This window comes from Electrophorus electricus, chromosome 11 (assembly GCF_041902795.1).
Source record: "Electrophorus electricus isolate QZ-2024a chromosome 11, ASM4190279v1, whole genome shotgun sequence".
Lineage (NCBI taxonomy): Eukaryota > Metazoa > Chordata > Actinopteri > Gymnotiformes > Gymnotidae > Electrophorus > Electrophorus electricus.
Window position 1 is genome coordinate 3708109 of NC_137507.1, and position 22067 is coordinate 3730175.

The 22067-nt window shown below is 45.8% G+C and overlaps 2 protein-coding genes across 7 annotated transcripts; both read right to left on the reverse strand.

The window, feature by feature from the left end:
- Positions 1–403: 403 nt before the first annotated feature.
- Positions 404–9622, reverse strand: lyn (LYN proto-oncogene, Src family tyrosine kinase). 3 transcript variants are annotated; one of them, XM_027001218.3, is made up of 13 exons: positions 9444–9615; positions 6397–6473; positions 6034–6085; positions 5841–5946; positions 5633–5731; positions 5412–5515; positions 5035–5184; positions 4613–4765; positions 3265–3447; positions 2661–2737; positions 1738–1891; positions 1341–1472; positions 404–953 (listed from the first exon to the last, which is right to left on the reverse strand). In XM_027001218.3, the coding sequence occupies exons 2-13, from the start codon at positions 6466–6468 to the stop codon at positions 751–753; spliced, it is 1485 nt and encodes a 494-aa protein (XP_026857019.1). In that variant the 5' UTR covers positions 6469–6473; positions 9444–9615; the 3' UTR covers positions 404–750. The 3 variants fall into 3 exon arrangements, with proteins under 3 accessions (XP_026857019.1, XP_026857017.1, XP_081579059.1); XM_027001216.3 differs by having other exon boundaries at positions 6337–6473; positions 9444–9613; XM_081722933.1 differs by lacking the exon at positions 3265–3447 and having other exon boundaries at positions 6337–6473; positions 9444–9622.
- A 598-nt stretch (positions 9623–10220) lies between these two features.
- On the reverse strand, positions 10221–21940 carry tgs1 (trimethylguanosine synthase 1). Of its 4 annotated transcripts, XM_081722931.1 has the most exons (13): positions 21581–21940; positions 21333–21397; positions 20954–21102; positions 20038–20710; positions 19489–19624; positions 19244–19330; positions 18996–19155; positions 17227–17563; positions 16867–17049; positions 13430–13573; positions 12818–13036; positions 12466–12542; positions 10221–10524 (listed from the first exon to the last, which is right to left on the reverse strand). In XM_081722931.1, the coding sequence occupies exons 1-13, from the start codon at positions 21709–21711 to the stop codon at positions 10411–10413; spliced, it is 2475 nt and encodes an 824-aa protein (XP_081579057.1). In that variant the 5' UTR covers positions 21712–21940; the 3' UTR covers positions 10221–10410. The 4 variants fall into 4 exon arrangements, 2 of the variants coding, with proteins under 2 accessions (XP_081579057.1, XP_081579058.1); XM_081722932.1 differs by lacking the exon at positions 13430–13573; XR_014125899.1 differs by lacking the exons at positions 10221–10524; positions 12466–12542 and adding an exon at positions 16326–16615 and having other exon boundaries at positions 12898–13036.
- Between the last annotated feature and the right edge of the window lie 127 nt (positions 21941–22067).

Consider the following 22067-nt stretch of genomic DNA (forward strand, 5'->3'; position numbering starts at 1 on the left):
AACATTTATGTGTAATGGGTGATGTTATTAACAATGTTTGCTCCTAAATGTAAAGAAGATAAGAGTAAACGCTTCAGGTTCCAAACAATAACACAACCCTTGTTAGGCAACTTACAATTTCCTTCAACTTTACTCTCATGGTTCCTTTTTTTTTTTTTTTTTTTTTTAACAATGTCAGCGAGAGCCTTGGAGAAAGGCGCAATGTACTTTACTTTTAAACTAAAAGCTACATGTGGAAATGATCATAGGAGACAAGATAAGGGATAAGGAGATGGGCAGTGTTTCTTGTTCATGCTAGACTACTATACATTGTTACAAATACTGTAACAACATTTGTGCCACAATTTACATATAAAGTATTTTTCTCACTATTAAAATATATGACCCACTGTACAGTCAAATGTGATTTCTAAACTTAATAATTTATTATGTCAACCAAATGGCTTCATTGGATGGGCTTCTTCTGTAGTATAATTATTGGTAATTTATAAATGCGGTCACTAAAACTAAAAATTAAAAATACATTAAATGAAATTAGCACAACATATATGAAGCATACTTTTACAGTGAAGCAAATAAAACTTCAATTTGAAGAAACATTTTGATCTTGCTTAAAATAAGCAAGCAGATGGTAGCAAATATTAATCGTATTTACATGTATACATGGCTTCAGCTGCATCACTGCTCTTCTAATGATCATAAACTATGATTTAATAACTATGAACTATAAATGACTGTGACACTGTCCCTTCATGGTTGCTGCTGGTACTGCCCCTCAGTGGCGGTGTAGAAATCATCCAGTACGCTCTGGATGTAGTCGAACGTGGGCCGATCTTCTGGCTTGTTTTTCCAGCAGGTGGTCATAATATCATAGAGTTCAGTGGGGCAGTTTTCAGGACAGGGCATCCGGTAGCCACGCTGAACTGAGTTCATGACCTCAACGTTACTCATTCCTGCAGAGAGAATCGCAAGACAGGGCTATGGGTAAATCCTCAATAATATCATCTTAAAACACACACACACACACACACACACACACACACAAATGTGTTTCTTTTCTATCAAGTACATTGATTGAGCAAAAGTAGTAGCACAGGAAACTGATGTGAGCATTACTGAACACTGATGTGTGATGCTAATGAATGAAACGAATGACGTGATATACTGTGGCTCTCTGTCATCATTTCATTTGGTTTATTTAATCTTTTCACCAGCAGATGGAGATGCGAGCATTAAATGTGAAATTTGTCATCATTGATTCACGGCTCGTGTTACCAACTAAAAAAACATTTAGTATATTTGTATGTAATTGAGACAGCGTCAAAGCCAAACGACTGTACCTGGATATGGGATTTTTCCATACGTTATAATTTCGTAGAGTAGGATCCCAAAAGACCACATATCTGATTTGATTGTGAAGGAACCATAATTGATGGCTTCTGGAGCTGTCCATTTGATGGGGAACTTGGCTCCTGCAATGCACAGGTATTGGACACTGTAACACACAGTTACTGTATGTCTTCTGTGTTCAGTACACAGAGGGAGGGGGGAGGGAATCCTCTTTGCTATGACGCAGGTCACATGTTTTTCCAAGCTGTGAAAAATGGTGAGGTCATGAACCTGAGAATAACCTGCACTACCTGGACAAAACTGAGTGGTGTAAGCTATTCTCAAGTTCATGACCTCTAACATCCATCCTTTCTGGCACAAGACACGAGGAGAGGAGGCCACACCCACCTTCCCTGGCTGTGTACTGGTCGTCCTCGATCACTCGAGCCAAGCCGAAATCGGCTATTTTGCACAGCAGGCTCTCAGACACCAGCACGTTGGCCGCCCTAAGGTCTCGGTGGATGTAATTCTTCTTCTCAATATAGGCCATGCCCTCTGCTATCTGCACATACCCAGCATATCACATAAAGCACCATACGAAAACAAACAAGTCAGCATCTCCCAGCATCCCCTTGTCAAAGGGCCAGAAGGTCTGACAGCTGAGGACTGAAATCGGAGATGTCGTGAAACCAGCTTCTGGGATAAGCGAACTTGTTCAATTTTAGCTGAGCTCATGCAGTAGCATTGTCCGCACACAGACGAAAATAGGGTATCACTTCTCTATCTGTGTCTTCTTTCATATTCAGAAAAAAGGATGTAGGAATTGGACAGAAAGGTAAGATTTTTGAATACGGTTCTCTGAATCTGTCCCTCTTAATATTATTGAGTCATTACTCTTTGACTCTGTAGTGCTGGCTTTTCCTGTAAACTGTGACTAATAATTATTTTAAAAAACCTTCCTAGTTCTCTCAGTTAACAGTCCTTTTCAGCATACCTCTTAAATCCTTGTGGTATTTAACTCACGACTTAAGTTTCACGACTGTGGACTTTATTTCACATCAATTGACAAATTTTTAAAAAGAAATTGCATGCAATATTCGGTGCTAGTGAAGACAGTGGCTGAAACATAATCAGAGTTACAGTTCCTCTTTCTCTTCAAGCAATGGAAAAAGTGACATCAGCACCAGTTTCCAAATAGTGTTTTTTTTTTTGGTTTTTTTTTAAATAGGCAAAACCCCCAACACCACCCAGAGGCCTGCTGTTACAACACACCAGAAAAGGAGAAGAACGGACATACATGTGTACGCCCTTCAGATCAGGGATTCTTTTACCTGAGCTGAGAAATCGATGAGCTTAGGAAGTTGTAATTTAGAACCGGCTTCACTTTTCAAGAAGTCCAACAAGCTCCCTAGAAAAAAGGAGAAAATATTCACTTAGAAGGTGGGGGATGTGGTAGGAGATACACACACACACACACACACACACACACACACACACACACATACACACACACACACACACACACACACACACACACACACACACACATACACACACACATACACACACACATACACACACACATACACACACACATACACACACACACACACACACACACACACACACACACACACACACACACACACACAGTAAAGGACAGCGGTGTGTTACGGCAGCATAATTCAAAGAGGCAGAGCAGACACACTCCGTTGAAACAGTGACAATTTGGCATAAGTAAATGTTTACATTGTGATACCATGATGGTTCCCTTTGATGACATCTGGTTAATTTAGATATAAAACAGAACACTGCATAAACCTGTTTACTTATGCCAATTTTGAATTTCCCAGGAGTACCACGACGTCCTGATAAAGCACCCCGGATGTATTGTGAACAGAAGTTTCATTGTCCACCGCGCCATGCTTGCCATACCATTGGCCATGAACTCAGTGATGATGTAGATGGGTTCGGACTTGGTGACCACGGCATACAGGCGCACCAGGCGGTCGTGCTGCAAGGTCTTCATTAGGTTGGCCTCCTCAAGGAAAGCTTCCACGGACATGGTGCCCGGCTTCAGGGTTTTTACAGCCACTTTGGTGCTGTTGTTGTAGAAGGCTGCAAAACATAAAGTGCATCTCCAGTCAACAGGTCCTGGCACTGAGCCACAGACAAGAAGCGAAGAATTGCTGACCTCAGATGGAGAATTCCTGTGTATCGAAACCTTGTGACACAGAATAGCCAGATTCAGCAAAGACACAAGAACTGCAAACTTGTACGCGCTCCTTTCCTCTTTCGGTCTGTATAATTCTGAACAATTGCCCCTGGACCATGTTTATGGGTCTCTGCTTACAGTAAGCTCTCTCCCACCCCCTTACACACAGACAGAAATATCTATTTCACAATACTGTCATGACACCCATAACCCTGGAGACCACACAGAAACCGAAACAGACTTTGAGACCAAAGTAATTGCACCGGAGAGTCCATCTCTCCTGATGCCCTAGTCGACATCACGTTACCGGCAACGCGAGCCCAGCGCAGAAGACAGGAAAAGTGGGCGGTGACGGCACGGTGGGGTGCAGAGGGAGCGCCGGCTCTGCGGGACGGAAGGAACCTGCCGCCGTGTCGGCCATTGCACGCACGGTAGGTGCAACACGCTCACAGCAAGGTGAGGAAACAAGCTTGAAGGCACAGTGGCCTCCACTCCATTTGTATATCTCCAAAGTCAACCACTTCCTGTAATTCACCGTGAATGCCAAGCAGGAAGGAACTGCATGAATAACAACGGCATCCGAGGCAAATCCATCCAACAGCTTCCCTCTCTCACGAACCCGATAAGGGCGCTCGGGTGCGCCTGCGTTCGGCCCACGCAGACCCATGGCCGTTTGCGGTAAATCTGATGTCCATCTACCGCTAATAATCGCTGCTAGACTTCAAACAGTAAGTCATGCGTGTGAAACCTTTCTGAAAACCTAAAGTCACAAAGCAGGCAAATACAGAGTATGCTGTCACATCTAGGAAAAACAAGAATGAATTCACTCGACTTGTTTGAATATGTTGGACTGTTTAAAAATAAACCCAGATTAAATGGTTCAGAGTTCGATTGCTTGATGTATGGCGTTCAAAACCATGGTTAAATAACCTTAAGTGAACAAACAGGACGTTGTTTGTGACATCCAAATGAAGAACATGGAAATAAAGCCATTTTCCATAAGGAGTTCTCTTAACCTGAATATTTGCTGCACTTGATTATGTCAGTGTTGGTGTCTCTCGCACTCACCCATCCAAACCTCCCCAAACTGTCCGGCTCCAAGCTTCCTCACCATCTTGATGGACTCTTTGGAGATCTCCCAGGCATCTTTGTCCCATGGCTTCTGGGCTTTTGGCTTTTCGCAGGGTCTCTCTAGTTTACGACATAGCCCATCGGATTGCTCTGTGTGAGGAGCACACGTGGGCGGGTGGGCGTGCGCGTGCACACACACACACACACACACACACACACACACAAAGGCACACTTAATCACACACAAGAAACCTGGACCACTGTGACTTCATTAAGTAAAATGATCAACACTACATAAACATGTGATTAACTCAAGTCTTCATTTTTGACTCTGAATTAAGAGGTATTTTATAAAGGTACTCCTGGGTTTTGTTTTGTTTTGTTTTTTTCTGGTTTGTTTTTTTTTCCGTGAAACCTACTGTGGTAATGGTTTATCATTTTGATGATATCAGAGAATGTGATTTTGGGGGAAATGTAGTAGCCGCCATTGTCCAGACTGCGGATCTTGTAATGCTTGACAACATCTGAACCCTGAGGACCCACATCTCGGATGGACAGGGAGTAGCTTCCTGTAAAGGAATGTTATACACCTCTTATTAGAGCAAATATATGCTGATAGTGAAAAGGTCCTTGTGCCCATAAGTGGACAAATGCAACAGAAATGCATGAGAGATCCAGCCCTTGTTATGTTAACACAAAACCAGCATGCAGTTCTGCAGATTAGCATCATTGAAACATTTAAGGAACTAGTCTGGCATTTTCTTTTAGGAAATGATGGATACGGTAAGCTATAAACCTTTGGATGTTTCACTCTCTCGTATTAGGTACGAGCCAGGTTTGTTGGCAGGCGCCAACAGTTGTCTTTCTGCGTCTTTCCTCGTGATATCCTTGAAGAACCACCTGAAAAACAAGGAAAGGGATTTGTTTCTCCCCGTGCTTTAACGTGCAAACCTGCCGGCGGAGATCGCGCCCAAATCCCGCGCGAGTCAATGCCCAGTCGTGTTCTAGTGCACTCACGCTTCTGTCTCCATGGTGTCAGCCTGGGCTACATAATTGGAGGGAATGAACCCTTCCTTCTTTGTGCTCAGAGACTTCGCCTTCCACCATTCCCCATGCCTGTGAAAGTGCAGGAAAATCAAGGCAACAGAGGAGCATAAGGCGATGCTTTGCACACAGAGGTACCCAGAACACTGCGGGCTTAACAGGCCGGAAGGTGTGCACTCACTCTTCAAGAACATGCATCTTCTCCCCCTTTTTAAACTCCAGATCGTCGGGGTGCATGGCCTCGTACGGGAACAAAGCAATGACTATTTTGCCGGACTCTTTTTGCTCTGTGGAGGGAAGGCACAGAGGGTTTTATAGCATGTGCATGCACCTTCAAGACGAATTACAGACAGAGGACTATACTTTGAGCATACCTTCCATTTTTTGGAACATCTGACCAGGCAGAAGTCCTGACGGAGAATTATTCTGCAAAGGAAAAACCAAGAAATGACTATTTGACATAGAAATCAGAGGTCCTTAAAGGCATTTCTGTGCACAGGTAACAGAGAAACACATTCTAAATTCTATTTAAAATATCTAAAAAAAAAAAAAATCTAAATTCTATTGACACCCTTCTCTGACCATAACAAAGCAATTCAAATAAATTGCCCTCTAGAAGTGTTAGTCACATGTGACTTTGTGTGGGTTATTTTTTCCAGCCTGACTCTACTACTTACTATAGTGTGTGGTTTAGGGGAGGTTGGATCTCTCACATATACAGTTTTGTCGGTACGTACAGGGTCACATTTCTTTACATCAAGCATGCCGCCCTTCTGGCCTTCTCCGAGCTTGGATTTTTTACAACCCATGATTCCTGCAAGGGACAGACAAAACACAGCGTTCATGGCGGGACAGGAGCGATACGTAACAGAGGTCAGAGAAAGTGGCGAAAACTTCCTACAACCATCATAAATGGCTCAGCCGAGTCAAAACGATACCCCCTCCGTTATGTTTACACCACCACCTTTCACCTTCAAGGAGTAAATTTAACACTACACACAAAGTCAGCTGAGAGGTTTAATGGAGTACCTTGAAGAAGTGACACTATTAAAACTAATTCTGTTATTCCACCAATAAACATGGACAACAGAGAGTAAAAGGAGGGAGACCGTGATTCTGTGGTGCCAATTAGTTTATGTCAAGACACACATCAGTGTTTAGTCCATAACGTCAATGTTCTTTTATATAATGTTCAGAAAGCAAAGCAATATCTGGAAATATACCAGGAAGTTCTAAAAGTAATTTGAGGTGTAATATGTTCAGTGGCAGGGACTCAAAATGTCATGCATGAAAACACAAAAAGGGTTACACCTGGGCCCTCTGTCCCTTCATCTGTTCAATCAGTAACTAATATGAACCTGGCACATTCCAGAAAAGGTGACCTCACATGTATTAATCTTCAATAGCACAATAAACATCTATGGCTAAACCATAACTTCAAGATTAGGTAAAGGAAACTCCCGACGCTTCAACCCGCCGCTACCAAGGGTGTCAGGTTTTTTTTTTTTTTTCCTGTTTTGGTGGATATTTAATCCACTTACTGAAAGCCAAGCATCCCACAGCATGGGACAGCTATTTCACCCAAGAGTTGAAACGAAACAAAAATGTCCTCCTTTATTCAAAGAAACCTTTGTACCTTTTTATTTTTGAGAAATCATTGCCATGCTTTAAAAAATATATTTTATAAAACAGTAACCAATGAATGCTAAAGCAGTTTAGTTTACTAAGGATAAAAAAGAAATAGCTTAAGCGATGTTTGGTGTCTGCATGTGGCTTTCGGATCAGAGAAAGCCTATTACACATAAAACAATACAGCAATTGTTAAATGAATCAAGAAAAACTTTGATAGCTCAGCTGTAGACGTGATTCATGCTCAAAGACGTGCCTGAACACACCACTTTAAACGCAGTCAGTGCTCATTTGGCGTTGTAACCGGCTCAGCAATTTACCGTGAAGGACTTGCAGCCCTTAGATCCGCTGCTGTGGGTCTAGCTGAGCCATCTATTACGGTTCAAGTAGCCGAGATTTTTAGTGGTCTCTCAGCAATAGAAGAATACATACTCGCTACCTTAGCTGGACCTTTGTTTGTAAGGTGACCCCCCCCACCCACCCCACAAGTGTTAATTTCGTCTTATGGTTGGCTCTGCCCCGGTCCTCGCATCTAGAGACAACTACTGGGAGCCAGGGAAAGCGCATCCCGCTCGCTGCTGCTGCTGCAGTGTCCTGCCCGAGAACCGCGGCTGTATTTTTAGACGTCTGCAGGAAGTCGGTCGCTGGGCTATGCGGCCAGATTAGCGTGAGGCGGCAGGGAGGACACAGACGCTTCACACTTCCTCCTTCGACCATCTTCTGTGCAGCTTTTCTGCCTCGACATGAGAAACACAGAGGAGAACAGAAAGCGCAAAAGCGTAGCGACTGCGCGTAAAAGGCTACGGCGCTCGCTTGCGTTTCTGGTTTTCTGCGCACTCTCACCACGGTGTCCGGGGTACAAGTGGGTCAGGGTGACGACATAAAAGCAGCAAGATACAGGCCTGTGCTCATCAGGAATCAGGAGATGTGATAGCAAATTTAATCGAAACTTTTCAAGTCTCCCGAGACATGGTTGAGTTCAAAGCGACCAGATAGCACCCTTAAACAGTCACTAGCAAAAAGAAAAACCTACCACCTAAGCACCTTGTTAGTGCGGAACTGCTGTCGAAGTGTGATCATCAGTTAATTGAGTCTTTGATTTCGTTGACTTTACATTAGGCTATCACGAAATATCTGCTTTGATCGCTGAACGTTCAATAGATCCAGTAAGGAAATACTGAGCGGGTGTACCGCAAGCCAGGCCCTACTCTGCTATTCGGCATTAATCATTATGCGTCATTAAAACGTGAATTACAGGAATGCCTGCCATCATGTGTCATGCATTAAAACAATACGGGCTATACACGTGTGTAGGGAGTGTGTATACCGTGCTGTTGACAGTGACTGATCCATCACCTCAAATATAAAAAACAAAATAGTGTGCGTTGTGGTCACTGCTGGATAACGTTGGGTTTGGGCCAGCTGTTCTAGATATTGTGTTTTACATGTTCTATTTTAGACATCCAAATGCAAGAACAACCTTAGATCATTTAGTATGCTGATGATCTTAAAACAACAGAAAACACTTTTTAAATCAACCAGCTTTTAAACACGATACTGTCACTGGCCGTTTGCTCTACTCGACCACTTCCTCCCGAGTTTTTGAGCAACTCACCTTGTGCTAGAGAACTTGCTCTAGAATCTATGAGTGTGCTTTAAATACAACTCAGCGGAATGTAATGGATTATTCTTTTGAACAACATAAATCAAACATAAGTGATATGAAGTGTAACGGTGTTGTCATATGCCTAATATCGTCCACAACCTTCAGAAGCTGACCATGAGCCATCCAGTACCCACTGGACCTTAAGGGGTACCAGGAAAATCGGGCGGGTTTTCCCCTTCATGTGTAAAACCAAAACGCTACATTACGCTACGCCTAGTGTATCTCTCAATTATATATAGCCACGAGAAACCATGAAATCATTAAAAGAAAAAAAGATTTCATCTAGGACTTTCTAATCAAAAGCGCTGAATATCCCCACGGTGCGATATCTTCTGATATCAGTCGGAAATGGCTCACTAGCAGTTTTCTGTCCTTAAAGATTTAATTAGTGGTTTCTCACATAAACGCAACAGGTTGACAAATTCTAGAAAATGTATGCAAGCCTTCATACCTGAAGAAAAGTTATTTAGGAGGCATAAAACAACGTACCTGTCGAATGTCAAGTGTATGTATTCTGAAGCATTTACTCGGCCAAAGTAGACGAAGCACACCGTGCCACGCTCTGGTCAAACTGGACTGGATCCTCGCAGCTACAGAAAGAGGAACTTCAGCGTATTTTTCCTCATTCACTGCAACTTCCTGATACCAACCCTGGCTGTTTATCGCTTTTATTTGCATGCTCTCTTAGTGTCTGGGCCATTGAACATCTAGACAGTTCGCTTGAAGAGTACTAATCATTTTACGCGACACTCCCTCATCTTTAAGCATATGTAATAATTAACTTGAGTCTGTGCAAGCCTCTCGCCAACACTTAAGCCTTTACTGCTGCTTTGAATTCTGTATGTTAACGCTTCAGGCAGGCCCTGCAGATGGTGTGGAAGACAAACACACGGAGGAATCTTCTACTGAATAAGTCTAAAGTCCTTAAAACACTGGGATTATGGTATTTCGTGGGTCAATTCTTTTCAACTGTAGAATTTGCTCCAAGTGTTCGAGATGTGTCCAAAGTACTAGTCTTAATACACTTAATATACTTAGATCACATTTGGAAAACTGACCAAAGTACAATGGCAAACGGGAGGTCACGGGAGGACACAAACCTCTAGAAGGATTAGCAGTGATAAGGCCATGTCAAAATCAGCATGCAAATGACTATACAGAGAAATATAGTGAAATTGATGATAAAGCTTGCAAAATTACTGGAATAAATCACACTGCCTTTGCATCCATACCTAAATAGCCAGGTAATTTACAGCTACTATTACAAAGGATTACATGACCAACTTTAATAATAAAAAAGATTTACAAACAGGTATCATTTCTAAAATAAACATTAACTGTAAAAGAATAAACACTAGCCAGTACAACAGACTTGCAGATTGTACAGAACAGTACAATAAGAAATGACAGATAAACACGATCAGAAATCTGATCTGGAGTGCACCAACAAGGCTAACTAAGAATCTGTCTTTATCAAACTGCCAAAGTAAGCCGTTATGGTTTTCAGCTTGTTATTCAGAAAGTTCTGCTCCGCTTCTACTTTCCCACCAGGCCCAGCAAGCGAAGCAATCTAGAGCAAAAAAGGAGATATTAATACTGAATATTAATAAGTGCAATAGCAGGAATTGTTTGGCCATTGACTTAGTAAACAAAGGCAGACCAAAACCAGGCTTCTAAAGTGGTTTCCTTACACAACAGCATCTCTGTTTGCTTTAATAGGTTTTGGCTTAATATTTCATATTATTTCACACCTACCACATACAAAAAAAAGACAAAACTATACATAAACAATGCTGTTTTATGCAAACCGTGTCTGTAACATCGTAGTAACTATATAACTAACTACAGATTCGAGCTTTTACTTCCTAATTAAATCATTATGAAATGCTTTGACTTCGTTATCAACAAATCAAACGTTTCTTCGAGTTCACGCTGGAATCTGGTTCCTCACCAATCCAGATCCCTCAGGACATGGTGGCCAGATACTGTCTGTCTACAATCATGGCCTTGCCCTCCCCCAACGGAAGGAGGTGGCCTGAACGAATCTCCTGCAGCATCACCAGGAGTCTCATGGGAGTCAAGTTGTTGATAAAGGCAATAACCATGAACAAATAATCAGTTCTGCAACTGGTTTAATCTGAAGCAAAAGCCATTTCTGATTGCACAACCATGAAGGAAATGCTCATAAATATCTCCAAAACTACTGCTCTGGAATAGTTAGAGCATTATTATAAGATTCTAAAAATGTTATTTGGGGTTCTAGTGTACTTGTTAAAGGGCCCATATCATATTTCTCTTTTAATATTTCCTTTGTGCCCACTTACAGCATTTGTGCGTTTTTATGTTCTAAAAATATAATTAATTTGTGTGTGACCATTTTACAACTTTACCTCTTGTAATTAAACAGGCCGTTTCTGTTACTATGCTTTTAATACGGATAAAAGATAAATGAGCTCTGTTCTGATTGGCAGCCTGTATTGTGTGTGTGTGCCTCCGTCATCAGGCTGAAACACCCCTGAAAACTTCAATGTAAGCGGGTGGGGCTAAACTGCCTTAGGCTGAATAGACAGAGATATGTAAATGAGATTGTTCTCAAGACATCAAAGAAAGCGATTTGAAAATGGGCTGTTCTCTGCATCTTAGATTCCATGCATAGACTGTATGAACTGGGAGTGTGCGCAGTGCGTTTTGAAATATGAACAATATTTATATTACTTCAAAATTCTTTTTTTCAAATAAGTGAGGGAAATTCAGATTTCCATGATAGGGGCCCTTTAAGGAAAGAACTGATGGGTTTTTGCTTTAACATGGCAATATTTCAGATGCCAATATGCATTCTATGGAAATAAGAACTGTGCATTTCTGAGCAGAAACTCAGGGGTTAAATGACAGTGTCTAGGAAGCGTCAGACTGGGTTTAAACTTTCTGCTTTCTGTATCCATGGTTAGCACCACCCTGCGTTGAAGTCATGATGAAAGCAGGCCTATGGTTTGGGAGCCCTGCTCTGTTCAACGACGAGCTTCGAACTGAAGACAGAACTCTCTGGAAATTTTAAATGTCGACAAATTTGTTTTTCATGGTATTGTACAGAGAGCTGTGTATCAAACAGCTCTGAAGAATGAGGTGCACTCACTGCAACACCCTGGTTGTAATCAGAATATGGAAATATTACCGCTAAGGTGCGTGTTAATCCAGTCCCATTTTTAGAGAAAACATATTTCGTATTCCTGTCCAATATGCACACAGCATTCATTCAAATCTGGTTTACGATTGGCTGTGTAAGAAATTTATTTGAGGCAGGCAAGACAGATTTGCTGATGTCAGCACGCAGACTGGGAGCAACAAAAAGCCACCATCCAGAGACCATTTGCAAAAATGAGTGTGAAGGTCAAGTTGAAGCCAAATGTGTGCATACACACACACACACACACACACACACACACACACACTTCTTCTATCTCAATGAACTAAAAACACTCCATCAAACATTCCAATCTTCTTGTGGTCTTACCTGATCCATATCAGCATTCCGAGGGAGGAAATACACTATGTTATCGGAAATCATTTTGGACAGCCTGAAAATTTCAAATGTGTGGTGAGTTAAGGAATATCCCCAGATTACACGGTGCAGCAACACTATTCGAAGCTTGCACACTTGCGTTTGCTGATCTGATAATCGCGTACGTGATAATCCAAAAACAAGGAAAAACATTGGCATAAAATGCTAGTGCTTCTGACAAAGAACAGTTGGTATTATGCTGCAGTCGCACTAATGCGCTCAGGCTAAACACTCCCTACTGGCTCTCACTGTCTGTTAGCCACAGCAGCATGGCGCATTAAAACGATCGCAGTGCTAAAAGGATATCCATCGGGACTCATCATGGTCTTGATGTCGAAGACGTCGGCGCTGAGGTATTCCGGCCCTCCCCACGGAGGGCTAAGGAAGACCACGTCAGCACGCAGCCGTGGGGCTAGCTGCAGGAAGTCCCCCTGGATGAAGTCGATGTGCTGGGCCACGCCGTACACCTCAGCATTGTGCTGGGCCAGCGCCAGGCGAACTGGGTCGATGTCAATGGCTAGCACTGAGTGACAGACACAGACACACAGACACACACACACACACACACACACACACACACACACACACACACACACACACACACACAGATAACAGGGTCATCTGGGGTTCTTAGTAGCTTCTTAGTCTAGTCTTCTGTTTGATAGCTTTTATTCTTAACACCCAAGTCATTGGGAAAGAAAGAAGAATCATTCAAAAATTAGCAACTTATTTTTCATTTACTTTAACCATGTTAGTATTTTTGACTGCACTATTCCTTACAGAATCTACAGAAAGATTTTATTAAGGAAGATGTAAAACACTATAATTTAATAACGATGACCCTACAACGGTTTCCCTCTGGCAACGTGCTGCACAGCGACGTGTTCAAGCCGACCACGTTTTCCCGGCGGCGTACCTCTCTTGCCAGTGAGGGCGAACTGGATGGCGTTTCCCCCCACGCCGCAGAAGGCGTCTACGATGAGCCGCGAGTCTGAGGCTGCCTGCACCCTCTGGGCGATGTGCTCGGCTATCTTCTCCGGAGTGACGGAAAACCAGCCCTCTGGACACAAACCACGGTGCACTGTGGGTACCTATACTGGTTTGTGCTCTCTCGCCCTTTTTTCAAATTTGTTTTATTTCTATCACTGTGGCTTTCCCCAAACACGTATTTTTCACCTCCAGGGAGCAATGCACTGCTGTCTGTGAGACATACCGCATATATACAGTAAGATGGGACTTAAAGCTGGATGACTGTGTTGATGTTTTGAAATGAGATCTATTCTAACGTTTGACCTTGTAAACTCACATCAGTCACTTACAGGGGCATTTATGTGCTATGTTGAAAAGAGCACTGCATTTCCATAATGAACAGGAACTGGAAACATTTCCGTAATGAATCCCCCCCCAAATAAAAATAAATAAAAAATAAATCTAGGTTTGTTTTTTTTGTTTTTTTGTTTTCCCTTTTCTGTTTTCCATTTCAAAATAGAACACCTGCTACAGCCACATCTGTGGGTAGGGGGTTGGGGTAAGATGGCCTACCGTGGCCCCTCCCACTTCCTGTTTACTGCTCACGGGTGGGCCGGGTAGAGCTTTTTCAATTTCCGTCATCATGCGCTGCTCGGTCCCCAGGTGCCGTGACGCAGGCATTGAACAGTTTAGCTGACCGAAATCTCAATTTAATTATCGAGTTGAATCAGGCGTGTCCACGCAGGATTCGAGTTTGAGGCCACATTAACGCATTGGTTCCTCAAAACCTCTGCCAAAGGGAGAGGAGAGACAGAATGTTCCAGAAGTTGAAGGATTCAGAGGAATCCGGCCATTACTTTAATAGTTTGCACATCTTTACACTTTACACTTTCCTCTCAACAGGAACATCGACTGACTCTCCCCCTGCGTGAAGCAGCCCCGGGCTGGGAATCTCGCCACCTCGCCCACTTACTCTCTGAATCCATCAAAAACTGCGTGGCTGGGCATGAGGCAGGCAGGCCGCCGTGCCCACGGAGGTGCGAGGTGCCCCCCGAGGTGCCCACGGAGGTGCGTGCCCACGGAGGACGGGAGACGCAGCCACGTCTGATCTGCACTTCAAACGGAATTCCGGACGGTTGGCAGGATCGCTATGATCTGAGCTCGGAGCAGCACGCCATGGCGGGCAGATGCTGCGTTTCAGAGATGGGTAGAAGGTGCTCTTTCTAACTTGTGTGTGTGTGTGTGTGTATAAAGGGGGGGGGGGGTCCTCTTCCAGTGTGTCGGAGAATGATGGAGCATGCAGGAGTGGATGACGGGAGATCTCTACACTTGGAAAATGCTGCTTTTCTTGTGCTCTCCCTGCCTGGTGCTCTCTCGCGCTCTCTCTCTCTCCATCGCTCTCTGGTTCGCTCCGGCTCTCTCCGGTTGGCTCGCTCCGGCTCTCTCTCTGGCGCTCGCTCACTCGCTCGCTCTCTCTGGCGCACGCGCGCTCTCTTTCTTGGGCTCGCTCGCTCTCTCTGGCGCGCACGCCCTCTCTCTCTCTGGCTCACTCGCACTTGCTCTCGCTCTCGCTCTGGCGCCCTCTCGCTCGTGCTCGCTCGCTCTCTCTCTCGTGCTCGCTCGCTCTCTCTCTCGTGCTCGCTCGCTTTTGCTCTCTGTCTGGCGCACGCTCTCTCTGGCTTGCTCTCTTGCTCTCGCTCGCTCGCTCTCACTCTCTGGCGCTCTCTTTTGCTCCCTGTCTGGCGTGCGCTCTCTCTGGCTTGCTCTCTTGCTCTCACTCGCGCTCTTGCTCTCTGGCGCTCTCGTTTGCTCTCTGTCTGGCGCGCGCTCTCTCTGGCTCTCGCTCTCTCGCCTGCTCTCTCTGGCTCGCTCTCTGTCCAGCACACATTCTCGCTCGCTCGCTCTGGCTGGCTCTTTCTCTCTCTGGTGCTCGCTTGCTCTCGTTCTCTCTCTCTCTCTCTCTCTCTCTCTCTCTCTCTCTCTCTCTCTCATCTATTTTTCTCTCTTCCTACATGCATCTCTCAGCTGCTCAGCCAAACCACCTGTTTCTTACAAATGTCACACGCACGCATACACAACCAGCCTTGCAAAACCACTCAACCCACTTAGATGACAAATTACTACTTTACAAATGACACTGATATTTTAATTTAATTATTAGAATTTAAAAGACTGACCCTCGATGAACTAATTTAAACTGATAAGGGTTTTATGTAAAAAAATATTCAATGACAAAAAATTAATTTTCCAGGAATGGGCGGGGAGAAATCACTCCCAAACAGCATAAAGCTGTCATAAACGTACCTCAACAGACTTCAAGCTGTAACTGCAGCAAAATGTGGTTCTGTCAAGTGCCAGTTTGAATAGGGGTTAAGTACTTATGAATGTTTTCATTTTTTATTACAATTTTTTAATCTATTGACAAATAATGAACAGTGACTTTGAAAATTTAGTGTAAGAGCATATCAGTTGGCAATACAAGTGCTGGCTGGGATAATCTGCAAGTGTAGTTACAGATAAACTGGAAATTAATCTGCAAATACAGTTTTTAATCCAGACAAAGCTTATGACTTTTTAGGGTCCTGAATGCTTTGGTGAGGCATACCATGCAAACTATGCACATTCATACAACCAATCCACATCACGCACTCACACCCTCACCCACAGCCCTATCCGGTGGCTTTCACTTTGCACCACTGCTTGGTTTGGCTTTCAGCCAGGACAGTGGCTGCGTTTTTGCGTTCGTTTTGTCTTCCTTTCACCGGTGAGTGTGCGTTGCTCTAACGCACGCACAAAAGGCGTCACAGTAATCGCTCAATTTTCATCGCTGGTTAATTCCGCACCTGGAGCGTGTGCAGCGTGCAGACGGCTCTCTCGGTTCCCCCTGTGGTCGCGGTGACGAACGCGCCGTCCGTTTTGACTCGTTCGACACGGCACCGAACACCCGACAGCGGTTGCTGGGATACAGCCTCCATTAAAAGGCGAAATCGGCACACTTCATCTGGCCTGACGCGGAATTCCACCTGCACCACGGTGGAGGCGCATGGATGCGCTCCCGCAAGGAGCTCTGGGTGGTGCAGCATGCCGGTGACACCGCCATTCAACATGCTGCACGTATGACTTCCTAAATGTGCTTCTGTGCAAAATGTGTGTGAAATGCATGCAAAGTGTGAAATACATCTACCACGTCTCACTCCAGATACGAATGTGACTTATTCCATGTTAGAAAAAACAACAAAACAAAACAAAATGCAATAACAACAAAGGAAAATAAATGATCATGTATGGAAATGCATGATTAACGAGCCTATAATTAATGCATTTGCAATGTACCGTTACTAACGGCAACAGTGAGGCACTGAAGACCCAGCGGGATGCACTGACCGTGGTCCAGTCTCACGCCCTCGTCGAAGCGGGAGAAGAGGCGGTACCGCTGCGCCCAGTACTTGGCCAGCTCTGGCTCGGCGGCGATCTCAGGAGGCGGGGCCACCTCCCTGCTCCTCCTCCCAGCAGCACGCTTCCTCTTCATCATCTTCTTCTTCTTCTTCGAGGCCCGCTCGCTCCCCGCTGTGGAGTGGCAAAACGGAGTTTGTTTCACACACACACACACCCCACCGTTAAGCGTTTTCCTTAACTAAGCCGACACCTAATGCTAACAGTTCTCGTTATGCGGCAATTACTGGGTGACGAGGATGAGGATACGCTGGTTTTAGACATGTGGTCCGGTGTACTAAGTGCACTGACCTCCATCTCCATCCTCTGTGGGGTCAGGGAGGAGGTAGTCCGGTATATCCAAGGCCGGCGGCTCCCTCCTGCGGTTAGATCCTTCCCGCACTGGCTCTGGGTCCGCTTGTGGTTCTGGCTGCAGCCAGGTTGCGGGTAGTGGCCGATCCACGTGCCCTGAATGGCCGGAACGAGGGGGAGGCGACTTTACAAACTCCTCCTCCTCTTTGCTCTCCTGCGGGCTGGGAGTACTCCGTCCAGCCCCTGCGCCTCCCCCGTGCAGGGAGGACAGGCTGTCTAATACTGCTGCCTTCTCTGAGTCACTCTCCGTTTGGACTCTCTGCAGAAAATGTTGCACCTGGGGGGGGGGGGGGGGGGGGGGGGAGATTAAAACATTAAAACAAAACACAAATAACTAAGAGACAAACACCAAGGTTCATGTGCAATACTGTGGTCAGCAGAACACACACACACACACAAAAAAACTCCAAACACAGCGGCATTCATATGGTAGGAAAGAATGGAATACCAGGAGCAAGCCACCACAAACCCAGACAGACACTGTGCCTGCAGCTACACAGTAATATACATACACAGGTCGAATTAGGACCAGTGGCCGTACATCACAGAGAACCTCTTCGTCAGTCAAAGCTGGATGGAGGCGGTGATCCCAGTCTGTTGCAGTAAAGCTCTCTCTCGACACTAGACCAGCGGATGCCTCTGGTCCCAAGAGAGCAGCGCTAGGGTCACACAGCGGGGAGCCCCGTCACACCAGAATCTCCTCCTTTCTCCGCGCCGAGCGGCAGTTGGGTTTCTCCGAGCCAGGGGAAGGCGGGGAAAGGTTGGCCGCGGGCAGCACAGGCAGTCTTAAGAGGGGAGTTCAAGAATCGGGATGTGGGCCACCAGCTCTCGCGGCCGTCTGCGGGGATGCGAAGCGTGTCTGTGGCGTGGGCGAACACCTATGGTATGTGCAAGTGTGGCATGCATTTATGTGTGTGTGTGTTGCGATTGTGTATGTGTACACAGCGCTATCAGGCTCCAGAGCGCAGGATGTGTGGATGGGGTAAACGGCCTGCAGAAACAGCTGAGCTGCTCTTACCGGTGTGTGTGTGTGTGTGTGTGTGTGTGTGTGTGTGTCTGTGGTGCAGGAGGTTGTCGCTTCCATTTTTCTACTCTCCAAGAGGCTCAGGCTGCCTGCTATCACACTTGGCTGACAGACCGGGGGACTGTACACACGCACACACACACACCTAAAATAAATGACAGTTAAGCTGTCATCGTTGGCACGTGTGCACAACATGACGGCTATAAATGACAATACAGCAATGGAAATCTGTCATTCCCCACGCGCACGCATGCACGCACGCACACACGCACACACACAGCTATTTCATAAGCATTTCATTTCAAATGTCAGTAAAGCCCCAGTATAGACGGCACAAGGTGGGTGGCTCATCATTCAGCCTGAGACTGACATCCACCCGTCACGGCCCACCCCACCAGCAACGCCTACATATGAACATAAACTTCAGGGACCTTCCCCATCATGTCTAGGACTGGGAGCGCGACCACGCCCACTGCCACGCTCTCAGGGAATCCTGGGATCGGGAGACGTCACCGGGACAGCAGCCTGTTCTTCATAAACCCACATGGGGCCTCATCGGTTCCCAGTCCGGGACCCGCAGAATCGCCCTTAAAAAGAAACGCTCAGGCATGTGTAGTCACAGGCCCGCAGCGATTGCGGTGGCCTTCTGACCTCTGAGGGTCAATGAGAAAACGGTGTCTCTTACTTTCTGGAGGGTCGGGCTCATCTCCGCCACGTTGGTCTCGCCGTCCTTGCCGTCCTCGCTGAAGAACACGTGCGTGTTGACCCTGCGGGCTGCCTTTTGTCCTGCCCGCCTCCGCGGGAGTGGGCCGTGAGATCGCCGGAACTTTAGCACACTCGTGAACCTGCCAGGGCCCAGACACAGGTGAAGGAGCTGTGCGAGTGTCTGTGTGTGTGTGTGTGTGTGTGTGTATGTGTGTGTGTGTCTCTTACTTGAGTTGGGGGCCACGCTTGAGACCCAGAGTCTCCCACACCTCCTCAGGAGGCATCTGCGCAAGCTCCTCGATGTCCAGCTCATGGCTAATGCGGCAAACAGCAGGATTAGCTGCCATGCCAACATGGGGACCATCCCGCCCACTTTCACACATTACAATTCTCTCAGACAAAAGCATAACCAGAAGCTAAAATGCTAACATGCCCAGAGTAGCGTGCTAATTGCGATTGTGCAGTCCACTCGCCTTCTTCTCGTTTTGGCTGGCTTTCTCTCTGGGGGTTCTTCGCCATCGCCCTCATCATCATCATCAGTGCCGGTGCCCTTTGCAGGCCGGCCGCCTGGGTTTGTCGCAGAGCTGGGGTGAGATTGCCCTGTTGCCTCTGAAACAGCCGGAGCAAAGCGAACACCTTTGTTAACAGAAGACCACCGCGAAGGTGTCCTGTTCCGACGCCTCAGCGGGATGACGCCGCTGTCAGAGCATCCCACAAAGTGAGACGTAGACATGAGACTCTCTCTGTGCGTTTTCAGCTCTGGTGCTCCACAGGCACACACACACCAGAGGGGAATTGTTAAAACTGCACAGGCCCATGCTGTATGCCTCTTTCTTTCAAAAGCCGACATCATGACAAGGTGAAGGGAAAAATAAATAAATAAATCCCCCCACAAAATAACCAGCCATGAGAGCCAGTCAGGAACCGGAGTGGCCCTTTCACACGCAACACTGTGTCCCTTCAAAACATGCAGCAGAAACAGGAATGAACAAGCCAACATACAAATGATGAAAGGAACTCACTGTCAGGGCAGACGGTGCCAGGAGTTGACGGCCTTTTTTCCCGGTCACCACCATCACTGGGCTCACCCGCGTAACTGCAGCTCAAGGGCCCCTTGCTGTCATTACCTCCAGCCAAGTTCAGGCAGCCCAGAAGTTGTGTCATGTCCTCTGGGTTTGTACGCAGGTGCTCCTCTACTGTCCCCGAGTTCTCGTCACAGGAAGACGGTGACTGCAGCCTCTCCGCCGCCCGTTCGTCCTCGCCGAGCTGTTCATCCCCGTCACAGGACTTGTCCACAGTCCAGCCTTGGGAAACCCAGTAGTGGAACTGCTCCCAGTAATACAGGCAGGCCTGGCTGGAGTGCTCTTCCCAGGCCTCCTTCCAGTCCGGGGAGTCCCAGGGAGCCTGAGGGGCCGTACCAGCGAACTCCGGGTGTTTCTCCACCCAGCCGCCCCACAGCAGGCCTTCTCCATGCAGCTGCCAGTACTGCGGCCAGGCCGGATGGGAGGCTCCGGACTCCGCCTCGGCTGGACTCTCCTCCGGAACAGCACGCTCGTCTCCCTCCTGTTCATCCTCGTTACAGATCTCCACGTCCGCCGTCTCCGGTGATGGGTCCAGCAGTGCGGGCTCGCGGTCGGACAGTGTCCTGCAGTGGCTCTTTTTCTTCACACTGTGTGGAGTGTGTTCCTTCTTGACCTTAGCGAAACAAAAAGGCATTAACGTTTATATGTAAAAATGTATGCTTCTATTTATTACTATTATTGGGAAATTATAATAATAATAATAATAATAATAATAATATTTCCCACATTTGTCAGTCACATTAATTTCTGTGAGCTTTCGCTTCCAAGACATAAATAAGAGTTTCCAACAGTCAAGTGCTACTTAATCATGCAGTTCTCTGAACATCATAACAAAGATCAACAGATAAACACGCACTGCTCTCCTCTGAGCTGACGAGCTCATAAACGCAACCGGTAGACCCATGTTGGCCATGAGCAGGGTTTCTTCATCCATCGCCTTTTCTTCCTCACCCTCAGAACATGAAGGTCTTTCATCCTCATCCTCATCCTCATCTTCCAAAGCGACTGGTTAGAAAAAGAGGAAACAAAATTAAAACAAGCTCAACATGTGACATGATACTAAGCCCCCGGCAAGAACGTTCTGTGCTTTAAACGAACTAGACAACTCTACAAAATGTGCCTCGGGTCAAAATATGTGTCGGGAATATTTTTTACAAATAACTAACAAAACTATTACTTTAGACAGGCACAGTTTTTCAACAGTTTGCACGAAATTTCAAGATTAACCTACATACCTTCTAATCCGTTGTCAGGCAGACACTGCAGAGATTTATAATCAGAACGATACAATTCTCGATCACTGCAATATTTACATTTGAAAAAAACAACACAAAAATAATAAACACACAGATCTCCATCTGCATTAGCACAGAACTGCTGATTAAACTGTAATGCTCTACATCTTTCTATCCTCACAACGGGAGCACACATGAAACACCTAACCAAGCTTGATTGGGTAGCCCAAGAGAACTGGGCTCCTTACTTGACAAAAGCCCTCGAATACAGGCAATAGATCGTCATTCCGTCTTCCACACCGTGATGAAAAAAGATGTCAGCTATAGGATTTGCTATACATTTGGCATTATTGATCATGATTAAGGATCCTTCATGCATCGGTTAAACGTTACCTATGAACTAGCAAACAGACCACAAAGGCCAATCTGAACGGTCATATAAATCTAGGGGCCATCAAAGGAACAAATATATCTGCATAACCACTCGGCTGCTTAAAATTATTTAAAACAAAATCAAAAAAGTGAAAAATAAGGGCGCCCGTTTAGCTAGCTGGGTTGCTAACGCTAGCTAATTTACTCTCACGCGTTCTTAACGTGTATTTGTGAATTACGGGAAAAACCCTTGCCAAGATAAAAGTCTCAACGACCAAACAGCCGTACGTTTAAAAGACTTTTATTCTACGCTTCAGCTCGACGGTCTCGTCTCACGGAAGTCGCCAAACCGACGCGTTTCCT

Coding starts and splice junctions, on each gene's coding strand:
- tgs1 (XM_081722931.1), bottom strand. CDS start 21,711: ATGCATGAAGGATCCTTAATCATGATCAATAATGCCAAATGTATAGCA. Junction 21,103..21,332: donor GCCTGACAACGGATTAGAAG/GTATGTAGGTTA, acceptor TTTTCTAACCAG/TCGCTTTGGAAGATGAGGAT. Junction 10,525..12,465: donor GGAATGCTGATATGGATCAG/GTAAGACCACAA, acceptor TTTTTGCTCTAG/ATTGCTTCGCTTGCTGGGCC.
- lyn (XM_027001216.3), bottom strand. CDS start 6,468: ATGGGTTGTAAAAAATCCAAGCTCGGAGAAGGCCAGAAGGGCGGCATG. Junction 5,947..6,033: donor GATGTTCCAAAAAATGGAAG/GTATGCTCAAAG, acceptor TTCCCTCCACAG/AGCAAAAAGAGTCCGGCAAA. Junction 954..1,340: donor TGGAAAAATCCCATATCCAG/GTACAGTCGTTT, acceptor TTCTCTCTGCAG/GAATGAGTAACGTTGAGGTC.